The 12,547-nt window shown below is 43.3% G+C and overlaps 1 protein-coding gene across 1 annotated transcript in view; it reads right to left on the bottom strand.

Annotated features, from left to right (window-relative positions):
• The window catches only part of LOC144015793 (tetraspanin-18B-like), a 47,179-nt gene that overhangs the window by 14,464 nt on the left and 20,168 nt on the right, over nt 1-12,547 (bottom strand). Inside the window, exon 2 of the mRNA XM_077516129.1 lies at nt 4,011-4,095. Coding sequence (XP_077372255.1) covers nt 4,011-4,013 — 3 coding nt within the window. The 5' untranslated portion in view covers nt 4,014-4,095. The remainder of the gene's footprint in view (nt 1-4,010; nt 4,096-12,547) is intronic.

Raw genomic sequence — 12,547 nt, 5'->3', positions numbered from 1 at the left:
AGGGCCAGGGCGCTCAATGGGAAAGACTTATTTCTCATCACGCATGTCACAGAGCCACTCGAGATTCACATTGGGCAGCACAGAGAACTCCTTCGTTTTCATGTCTTCCGCTCCCCATCACACACACTGGTCCTGGGACACCCCTGGTTGCAGTTGCACAACCCCCGCATCGACTGGCGATCGGGGCAAGTCCTGGACTGGGGAAAGGACTGTGAACACCATGGGTTGGAGCGGCCAGCGGCAGAGGCACCTCCCGCTGCCGTCCGACAGGTGACTCTTGTGAATGACCAGGAATACCCGGACCTGAACACCGTTCCCACCTGCTATCATCCTCTCAGGGAGGTGTTCAGCAAAACCAAGGCCATGTCACTTCCCCCACATCGATCCTATGACTGTGCAATTGAGCTGATTCCTGGGTCTTCCATTCCGAAGGGGAGATTGTACTCGGTTTCGGGCCCCGAACGCAAAGCCTTGAATGAGTACATCGACACGTCTTTGAAAGCAGGACTTATACGGCCATCGTCATCGCCAGCTGGAGCTGGTTTTTTCTTCGTGGGCAAGAAGGATGGTTCGTTACGTCCTTGTATTGACTACAGCCCTTTGAATGAAATCACAGTCAAGAACCGTTATCCTCTGCCTCTGATGTCCTCAGTATTTGACCAGCTCCAGCAAGCCAAGGTGTTCACCAAATTAGATCTTCGAAACGCCTATCATCTCGTCCGTATTCGTGCAGGGGATGAATGGAAGACCGGCTTTAATACTCCCAGAGGCCACTATGAATACTTAGTCATGCCCTTTGGACTCACGAATGCGCCAGCAGTTTTCCAGGCCATGATTAATGACGTGCTCAAGGACTTCATCGACCAGTTCGTATATGTTTATTTGGACGACATTTTGATCTACTCACCGGACTTGAAGACCCACCAGCACCACGTTACCCAAGTCCTGAAACGCCTGCTTGACCATCAACTCTATGTAAAGGCTGAGAAGAGCCTTTTTCACACCGACACCATCTCATTTCTGGGATTCGTGGTATCCCCGGGCAAGGTCGAGATGGAGTCGGAGAAGGTCAGCGCTGTCAGGGACTGGCCCACACCTGAATCCAGGAAGAAGGTGCAACAATTCCTGGGATTCGCCAACTTTTACAGACGCTTTATCCGCAACTTCAGCTCCATCGCAGCTCCACTCCATGCCTTGACCTCTCCACAGCAACGCTTTGCCTGGACCCCGGAAGCCAATACCGCATTCAACCAACTCAAGAAACGTTTCACAGAGACTCCAATACTCAGAGTGCCCGATCCTACCCGCCAGTTCATTGTCGAGGTAGATGCCTCAAATCTGGGCGTCGGAGCCGTCCTATCCCAAAGGAACCAGGAGGATGGAAAAGTGCACCCCTGCGCCTTCTTGTCTCGGAAACTCTCAAAGGCCGAGCGCAACTACAGCGTTGGAGACCGAGAATTGCTGGCTGTAAAGGTCGCCCTAGAAGAGTGGAGGCACTGGCTGGAGGGCGCGGAACACCCTTTCATTATATGGACAGATCACCGCAACCTGGAGTACCTGCGCCAAGCAAAAAGACTAAACCCCCGACAGGCCAGGTGGTCCTTGTTTTTTAACAGATTTTCTTTTTCTCTGACCTACAGACCCGGAAGCAAGAATATCAAAGCCGACGCACTATCACGAATTCATGATCCTGATACCACTGTGACCGAACCTGAACCCATCCTTCCCAAAGACTGCGTAATAGGCACGATGTCCTGGCAAATCGAGGAGGAGGTCAAGGAGGCCCTCAAAGACACGAGCCCTCCCAAGGAGTGTCCACCACGACGGCTCTATGTACCAGAAACCCTGCGAGCTCAGGTGATCCATTGGGCACACACCGCTCGTTTGTCTTGCCACCCAGGAACCCGCAGGACTCTGTTTGCCGTCGCCCGGAGGTTCTGGTGGCCTTCCATGGAGGCCTCGGTGCAGGAGTACGTCAAAGCCTGCCCAGTATGTGCCAGAAACAAAACATCGACACAACCACGGATGGGCCTTCTTCAACCGCTCCCTGTACCTTCAAGACCCTGGGCCGAAATATCATTAGACTTTGTCACTGGACTTCCCGTTTCACACGGTAAAACCACCATTCTCACTGTTGTCGACCGCTTTTCAAAAATGGTCCGTTTCATCCCACTCTCCAAGCTACCCTCAGCCAAACGTACTGCAGAAGTCATGATTGACCAGGTGTTCCGGGTCCATGGATTCCCTCGACACATTGTGTCAGACCGCGGACCTCAATTCGTGTCAAGATTCTGGAGAGAGTTTTGCAAAGCTCTAGGGGCCAAGGCAAACCTGACCTCCGGGTACCACCCGGAGGCCAACGGACAAGCGGAACGCCTCAACCAGCAGCTAGAGACAGGACTCCGGTGCCTGGTTTCCCAAAACCCATCATCATGGAGCGAAAATCTGGTATGGGTCGAACTCGCGCACAATTCTCTCCCCACATCTGCTACAGGTATCACGCCCTTCAAGTGTGTTCACGGCTACGATCCTCCCTACTTCGCGGACCTGGAAGAGGAAGCTTCAGTGCCCTCGGTCCACGCAATGGTCCGCAGGTGTCGCCGAATCTGGTCAGCAGCTCGACTGGCACTACAGCGTCAAGGGGACAGAATGAAAAGAGCTGCTGACCGGAAGAGGAGGCCCGCGCCACAGTACCAGCCAGGTCAAAGAGTCTGGCTGTCCACAAAGAACCTACACCTCAAGGTACCATGTCCAAAGTTGGCCCCTAGATTCGTGGGGCCTTTCCCGATTGCCAAGACCATAGGTCCTGCCGCCGTGCGCCTTCGCCTGCCTCGATCCCTCCGCGCCCACCCCACCTTCCACGTGAGTCAGGTCAAGCCAGTCCAGGACAGTTCCCTGGTCCCGCCCGAGCCTGCGCCGCCCCCTCCGGAGATGGTGGAGGGGGGCCCGGTGTATAAAGTGAGAAAGTTGTTGGACGTCAGAAAGCGGGGCCGGGGACACCAATACCTGGTGGATTGGGAGGGTTACGGGCCAGAAGAGAGGCAGTGGGTGCCCGCCCGGTTCATCGTGGACCCCTCCCTCATCGATGAATTCTATGATGAACACCCCGAGATTCCTGGGCCGTCGAGAGCCGGCCGTTGAGGGGGGGGTACTGTCACGCCGCCACCAGAGTGGCGGGTCAAGCTTTTATTTGTCACAGTCAGGTTCCTGTTTTATTTTGAAATTACTAACTCTCATCTCATCCCAGGTCACTTACCCTTCCTGCAGCTCACTGATTACCGGTCCACGCCCATGATCACCACCACCTGTTCCCAATCAACCCGGACATAAAAGCCACCTGCATTCTCCCCTCCGTTGCCGAAGTGTCACATCTCAGTGCATGGAAGCGTCCTCACAGTCCTTGTTTCACAGTCCTTGTTCGATGTCTTGCCTTGCCTTGTCTTGCGCCCTTAGTTTGCCCCTTGTTTTCCTCCCTAGCGGAGCGCCTTTAGTTGTCCCTGTTTTTGAGTGCCCTTGTTTATTCTCCAGTTTGGAGCTCTTTTTGTTCTGCCTTTTTTCCCTCCTTGAGAGGTGTTTTTGGTTCGAATTGATTAAAGCTGCAGCCTTGTTGGCCAACTGTCACTCTGCGTCTGAGTCCTACCTCCTCGCTTCGTGTCAGAAAGAACTGGTTGATCTCCTTTTGCTGTGCTGCCACCTGTTGGCCGTTTGTGTAATAACTACCATTTTTTTCAACAGTTCTTTGCAATTGAGAGGCTGCATCAAAGCCTGTATCCTCTAGCATAAAAATAACCTAAAAACGTATAAATACGTCTTTGGGACACTTAAAACATTTAAAATAGAATGTATTTATACATTTTTGAGAGCAAATGAGTTAAGCTCAGCAAAACATTGCTTTTTACTTTGATTTGTTGCTGCTATAAACCAAACCTCTCCGAGGGTGTAATGAAGGAAAGGTTTTTGATTCAGTAGGACTAAAATTGTCAAAGTTTGGTAGACATATAGCAGCGTACCATGTCTGTCTCTTGGTGCCTTGTCTTTGTTCAGGTGAAGTTGCCGCCTTCTCTTGGAGATCGCTGCTGCTCCTGTTTTCATGGACTGTTGGAAGCACAAAGAAAGAAGCAGAGGTCAGCACCATGAGATGAGATGAACAAGAAGAGACGAGAGCGAGACGAAAAGCGACACATTTGTAGACTGTGTAATTTGATTTGAAGTACAGCCAGAATGGGGGCTTGAGAAAACATAGAATCAAATACTGGGACACTTCAAATGATCGAGAATGCATTTATAATAGATGAAGGCTCTCACTGCCAGCACAGAGCTAATGTGGGACTGCAATGCTGTTTTATCTCGGGAAATAATTCACTCCTGGGCTGGAAGGCAAATTTACAATGGGATGTTATAATAGCACTAATCCAGACCTGCACAGGTGGAAGTTTCATATTGCGTCTTAAGGTGGATAATTACAGTTATTAAAAGACCCAGGTTACGTAGCTTCTGACGTGACCTTGATGTGAGTCTGAGCTCATGCATTATTCACCACAAGTAGACTGTCGTACTTTCTTCACACAAACCGCTCACTTGAACTGTCACTGTAATGCCACGTCTTCAACCGAGCGTCCCTAATGAGCATAAATGCTTTAAACCGTTCCCTGTTTCCAAACTGGGGGGCCACAAGTGTCTCCCAGAAGAAAATAACGATCTTGTGATGATAGTCAAGTTGCCTGCTGCTATTCCAGTCTCGTCGTGCAAAAAATAGTCAGCACCAAACGTCGCTTTCAAAGCATGGAGCTGTTGTCAGATTAGATGCCGAGATGCACTTATTCTCACACAGATTTTGGATGGAGTACATCTCAGGAGTATTCCGGTGCACGGTTTCTGCCACAGCATTCCGCCAATATCCTAACCGGTTCACCAGGACGCTGGACCTAACTGATCTTGGCAGCAGAGTACGCAGCTCTGATTACATCGAGAAAGAAAGCAATCAAAGCTGGGAATGAAAATATATCGGATGAACCAAATTCTCAGTGGCATGGGGACACAATAATTTATTTAAAAATATTCCCCATGCCATAGCTACCACACAAAAATTAGATACAATAATATGACCACTTGGACAATTTAATGAGATCCAATACAAGCGTAAATCAAACTAGAAAGGTATAATTGTACGAGACATTCAATATTTTTACAGTTGATTATGAAGAAAAATGTATTTCACATGAACGTGTAATGCAAAACAATTTCCCCCAATTACTGTTTATTCACCATTTTTTGCTACAGTTCCAAAAAAACAAACAAAAAAAACTAAACAATATCACATAATAGGGATTGACGTCGTAATCAACTGAAAATTCAAAGTACAGTAAAATCTAATGTTTCCATTTTCCAAATATTGATTTTGAGTAGAAACAAAAGAATAATGGGTCTGCTTTCACGAATCACAAGAGAATTCACAATAATTACTGTTGAGAGGCTGAAATCAGAGGAGTTGAACTATTTTTAGTTAAACAATGACTGTAAACGATTACTTGATTATTAAAATAGTTGTCAATTAATTTGGTAATCGATTAGTTTCCGACTAATTGATTAAAATTTGACATGCAATGTATTCACCAATTGCTTATGACACTGTAGAATTACCATCTAAAGTTCCATCCATCCATCCATTTTCTTGACCGCTTATTCCTCACAAGGGTCGTGGGTGGTGCTGGAGCCTATCTCAGCTGGCTTTGAGCAGTAGGCAGGGTACACCCTGGACTGCTTGCCAGCCAATCGCAGGGCACACAGAGACGAACAACCATCCACAATCACAAGCACACCTAGGGACAATTCGGAGCGCCCAATTAACCTGCCATGCATGTCTTTGGAATGTGGGAGGAGACCGGAGAAGACCCACGCGGGCACAGGGAGAACATGCAAACTCCACCCAGGAAGGCCGGAGCCTGGACTCGAACCTGAGTCCTCAGAACTGGGAGGCGGATGTGCTAACCAGGCTTCCACCGTGCCGCCCCCATCAAAAGTTGTTCAACAAAAGTTTCAGGTTGGAATACTAACATTTTATTTTCAACTTTATCAATCTTAGAAGTTTGGCCCATGTTGACATGTGACGTACAGCACAAAACACTTGAACAACATCCAAATAAAATGGACAGTAGGGCTGCACAATATATTGCAATATGTATATCGCAAAGGCACGCAATAAGTTTTATATTGAATTTTATGCTTTTTATATAAATTTGACCAGTCAGATGCTAACTAAAATGTGCATCGCCATTCAATAGTTGAAAATTATCAAGACATAATTACAATTAATTAGCTAAGATTACATTAAGGTTGCTTATTTTGCCCCATGAAAAAATGTTTTTCTTTCATTAGGTAATAAAAATGTAATTTCTTTAGGTACATGTTAAATATCGCAATAATATCGATATCGCATATATCGCATATCGCATGTTTTTCCAATATCATGCAGCCCTAATGGAAAGGGTTCAATAATCCACTGCTTCAACCTGTCAGCCCTTCTTTTTTTCGGATGTTGTTGATATAATAGCATGTCCGAAAGTAAAACACAAAACATTTTTTATGAATACAGATATCAATCTGTCGAAATCTGGAACAAAACATCACTATGAATCAAATTACTGCCTTCTAACAGTCGCCACTGAAAACTACAACCAGAATAATTAAAATCTCGAACCGTGTCAGTGGGTATTATATTCTATTTTCAAAAGCGTTTATTTTTTTTAATACAGCTTTTGTATTGAATCTCGTTTGATTGTGCAGCTGTTCATGATGTTGCAGCTGGTCCATTTATACTTAACCAATACAGCATGTAAGATTCCTTCCCATTCCGTGTTGGATTATGAGAAAAGCAGATAGTATGTAAATAATGATCATGATGTGCATAATCCAGATGCAAGCGCGAGTGCGGCCAAATGGCACCCTGAAGCCTGTTGTCGCGCTTCGTCTCTCCTCTGCGCCTTTTAGGACGGCTATTAGCTAGAGGAGAGCAACACTGGAGAGGGTCTGCATTATTTGTTGGTTCCCATGGAAACCTTTTTCACGGGAAAGTGGAGCACCAATCAGATGGCGGGCGCTTCATTGAATCAGTTATGGGGGCGAGAAGAAAGATCAGCGCAGACGGCTGGAAAAGCACAACAATAGGACGAGCCCCTCGAGGAAGACGATAAAGGCCAAGCTGAGGAGGGTCCGGCAAAGCGGCGTACGAAAAGGCTTCCTCTCCAAACGGCTTTTCTTTTCAATGAATCCCTCTCACCAAAGCTTCGCCTCACATCAGAAGCGCTTTGAGGAATTTAATCATCAAGGCGGTCGCTAATTGATTTCACTCTGGTGTTATTTCAAGCTCTGACATTACTATTACATCACCAACATCTGGTTTATGTATAAAACAGCGTCACGTTAGGCATCAGGATCTGTAGGGACGTGTATGGAGTCATATTATATACAGTTTGTGTCCTAATAAAAATCATCTGACATGCAAAGCGCAACAGAGTATATGATCAAAGCCACATGAATATACACTACATTCTGGCTTCATTCACTTTTTCTATATCCAAATTTGAACATTTCTCAAGCACATTCAATATTATTCAAGACTGTATTTCAAGGCTGTGACTATTAAATATTTCGGCATTATTCAGATATCCAACTGAAAATTCTATAACATAATCAGGTATTCGGATAAAAAAAACAGTTTGCATGGTTAATTAAAGAACAACTGTAAATAAATGTTTAAAAACAAACCTTGGCATTTTTTTTTTTTTTTGAAAACCCAGAAAACATTTACAAGCAAAATGTACACTCAAGTATAAACAAAAGACTACTAAAAGAGAACAGAAGTCAGTCTGTAATTGTGGTAATGCTTCAGCATTCCCACATATGTTATTGTGATTTTTACTCCCCACACTTTATTTGCCGGGTAATAACTCCCACATAATACTTCCAATTTACACTGTTCAAATTTCAACTAGCTGCAAAAATTGACAACTCCCGGGGTATATATCGTCTGAATCCACATTACTTACAGTACTCGCACAATTTAATGTTAAAGATCAACTTTTCCCCATTCATTTTCAATGGGACAGACGTTGAAATTTTTCCAAGTTTCACTTTTCACACCCACTTCCATGCATAAAACTTATCATCATTAATGATAAAGTGCATTGCCCAGTAACCAGGAGATCATAATTTCATAATTTACCTCTCAATTGAATTCATAAGCACTCCACATGCATTCAAATCTTAGCATTCAGCATTCCCACGCAATTTCTCCAGAAATTGCATTTAGTCTAGTTGTAAAAATGTATTGTGACATCATACTGTGACCCGAAGTCGAGCATTCTGCATTTCAACATTTTTAGAGCTGACAATATTTACCGATTAATCGACAATTAATCAATGATCAAATTAATCGACAACTATTTTAATAACTGTTGATCAATAAACAGTAATTGGGGAAAATTTTTTGTAATACACTAATGCAAAATTAAAATTAATCCAATTAGTAGATTAATCGATTAAGAAATTGATAGGCTTATCAATTAAAAAAATATTTGATAGTGACAGCAAAAATGCAAAATGTTGGGACACATATCCATGAAACTCATGCATGAACCTTTGTGCACTGGGCACGCAACCATTCTTGCAACAGTAAAAGGGCATTTTACAAGCTATTCCCACAAAGTTAGAAGCATACATAAAATTGTCTGAAATGTCATGATAAGATGAAGAATTAAGATTCTGGCAAAAATAAGTGGTCTCAGCCACATAACCCGTGATTGACTAATCAGTTTATGAGCATACCAAGACTTGGGTCCAAAAAGTGTATTTGCCAATCATTCCCCCACAGAGGAAGTTGAACAAGATTATGTGAATCACAGTCCGCATTGTATTTGTCACTGGCAGTCCCATCAGGGCACCAGTGTTTTCCCTTTGTCTTCATTCAACACATCCTCCTCTCAATTTGGCAGTCAACCTTGACAGTCATATCAGAGGTTAGAGAACAGCAAGTATTTGGATCCGCGACTCTTCCTCCGCGGGAAGGAAGTGGACAAAATGTAGATGACGCGAAAAGGAAGCTCATTTTCCCATCAATGCCTAACACATGACCTCACCTCCGGTGTTGACAAGTCTTTCAAATAAAAGCAATAATTACTGATGTAAGAAACCTCTGTTTAATGTAATTTGAAGTGATAGTACAAAGGAGAAGTGTCGGCTCTTCCCGATGATCTCCAGTGGCCTCCTGACACAGTTTCATATACATCATGCTCTCATTAGAGGAATAAAGAGAGCACATGCCAACAGCCATATATCTTCAGCCCGCTTAATTTAATGAGATTGATCACGATGCCGAATCATCGCCCTTCCCTGGAGGGAGTCAACTACTAAAGAGAAACCACCAAGCTAACAATTATAGCTCACTGTTAAGTATATGGAAACAGTAAATGTAGTTGATTTGTTTGTCCTATATTTGGAGGTTGCTGTGGTGGTTTCATCATGTTGATAACATGACACGTTTTGGAATGACAAGTGTTATTCCGATTCTTTATTTCACCTCTTCTCCTCACTTTTTTGACGCCTTTCAACTTCCATACACATCATCCGATTTACGATGTTCCAATTTCAACTTACTCCAAAAATTCACACCAACTGGGCTCATTTTTTGTGTGTAACATTGCAAAAGTAAGTAAATGAATACAATTACTTAAATATTATATCCAATTTAATCAATATTCCTCAGAAATGGTGTGCTTCAAAAGTCGAAAACAAAATTTGTTTTAACATGTTAAAGTTGAAGATATATATATATATATATATAGAAACGTATGCAAAACTGAGTCAGTTTCTGGCCTAGACAAATGTCTTACACAAGTAAAAGTAAGATCCTGAGTCTTCTTCGCCTTAAGATTTCCGTATAATTCCCCGCCAATCTTATGAGGGGCTCCCCCTAGTGGCCCGTCAAGTAATTGCTCAATAAGTAATGAACACTGAGGCCGTTATAGTGGCTGTATATCAGGGGTGTTAAAAAAAATCGATTCGGCGATATATCGCGATACTACGTCGCGCGATTCTCGAATCGATTCAATAATCGGCAGAATCGATTTTTTTCAGATTTTTTTTTTTTTTTTTTTTTTTTTTTTTTTTTTTTTTTTTTTTTAGGATTCACACCTTGAGCATGGAAGAATGTTATATGAACGGCACATTAAGCCTTAATATTTTTATTTTAATGCTGTTCAGATGTGAAACAGATTGCAAACTGTTTGTGTACAGTGGCTCACGGTTATAAGCCTCAAGTTTTAGATAAATATATTCATACAAATCTTACAGTGTACATGTACAAATTTACTGATAGTATTTTCTAAATTTGAATGGAAAAAAATCGCAACAATCGACTTATAAATTCGTATCGGGATTAATCGGTATCGAATCGTGACCATTCGTATCGGGATTAATCGGTATCGAATCGTGACCTGTGAATCGTGATACGAATCGAATCGTCAGGTACTAGGCAATTCACACCCCTACTGTATATTAACTACAAATATCGCGATACTTGCGTAGGCGTATCGATAATCTATCGGGAGACAAAGCATCACGTTTTATTGCGATATCGATATATTATCACACTCCTATTCCCAGGTGTTTCATACTGCTTCGGTGGAGCAGTTGGTAAAGTGTACTGTACAAATGTGTCCATTCACACAAGGCTCTAAATGATTATGCATATATACTAAATACCACAAATGTAGCGTAAACCCATAAAATATGCATTTACCTTCAACACCAGCTTTCAACAGCTTTAGTTTCAGGGAGTTCTACTCAAACAACAAGACGGAAAGTAGGGATGGGCGAGTACAGATACCAGGTATCGGTATCGGGCCAATACCAGCCTTTTTTCAAGTACTCGAGTACTTGTGACGGAGACAAGTACAAGCGACCGATGGCAGAGGGGGAAGACGTTAAGTGAGTCCTCCTTGCCTGTAACTGGCGCTAGCTTGCAGCAGTTTTTCACCAACACTTCACCGGTTTGGAAATACTTCAAAATTGTGAATCTTAAACTAAAAGAGCATTTTTGTGTTTTATTTTGAGCGTTAAGACTATTGAAGAGTGACTGTGCTGTTTTTTTTTGGTCAAAATTAAAGGAAATATATTTGTTTAAAAATATCTTTTTATGAGTTTTTTTATTTGTCAAAATGTACTACTGGTATTGGCAGTTGGTATCGGTACCGGTGAGTACTGAGGGTCTGAGTATCGGTATTGTATCGGTCTGAAAAAAGTGGTATCGAACATCCCTAGCGGAAAGTTAAGTTCTCTTCAATATCATTTTCCTCATCAAATTTTTGAATCCAGTACATTTTATTAAAGAGGGGATTAAGGGCATTAAGAAAGTGGACTGCTGCAGCAAAGTGGAGACTGTGGAGAACAATACTGTAGCATTCGGAGCACAACAACAGGCTAGGCTAACTTTAGCAGTTAGTATGTTTACTATTTAGTGTCTATTTTACAGGATAATTTTGCTAACCTCCTTCAACCTTTACCAAACTTGTCGAGCCCACAAGTTTAGCCTCTTGTCTGAGAGGAACCAGGAGCCTGAGGAAGGAACTGAGAACCACACACTGAATCTGAGTAAAGGGGAAAGACCTGTTGAATTGGGGAGGATGGGGTTAAGGCTAAAGGAAGGGGTAGCATCAGCGAGAGGGACAGGAAAGGTTGTGAAAACTGCAAGCTGGGGGCCCGTGGGACACAATTAAGAGCAAGGCTTTTTAGTGAGGGTTACAAAAACACTACAAGGATACCAGCGGTGCAGCCTTGCAAACCAAGGTAGGAGTTCGTTCTTGCATACCCAAAGGGGGGATGGGGGTGTAAACTCCCAACAGTTTGTTCACGGACTTCCCCCGCTCGCAGCCCTACCAGCTGACGTGCAGCCACACAGCAACTATTTCCATCAGCATTACATCTTGAAAGGCCTGGAAGGCTCAAGACTCAGGCAACGCTCATCCAGGTTCCCTGCTTAATGACGTTAACAGACGATCTTCCCTCGGGATGTTATTCACTGCCAGTGTAGAGAAAATAACACGGCGGTGGCGTAGAGCTTTGAAATGAGGAGACTCGTAGTAATTGTTTCTTTCTGTAGTGTTTTCATGTAGCCAAAATGTTTGGTGCACCCAACACTAACAATATTGCACAAAACATATCGTTAAATTATATACCGACACCGTCAATCAAAACTAAGTTTTTTTGTTGACTCTTTAATGTACAGTACACATTTTTAAATTTAATTCTGATGCATCATTATTATTTTTAATGCCAATTCAGACTCAAAGATCCAGCAAGTATGTAGTATCCAGTAAGTGTCAGTAGGTTCTTGTTTTTACCTGTACGTTGTCATGAAAATCTAAATGACGACATGTATCACAGGGTTAGGCGATTACATAATCACGATGTCTAATCACAAACAATTTTAGGTTGATCGTGGTGCTCAGCTTTGAGCATGTTTACTCGAGGTGCGTCACAATAGGCAATCAGT

This window comes from Festucalex cinctus, chromosome 3 (assembly GCF_051991245.1).
Source record: "Festucalex cinctus isolate MCC-2025b chromosome 3, RoL_Fcin_1.0, whole genome shotgun sequence".
Lineage (NCBI taxonomy): Eukaryota > Metazoa > Chordata > Actinopteri > Syngnathiformes > Syngnathidae > Festucalex > Festucalex cinctus.
This window is presented reverse-complemented; position numbering and strand designations above follow the sequence as displayed.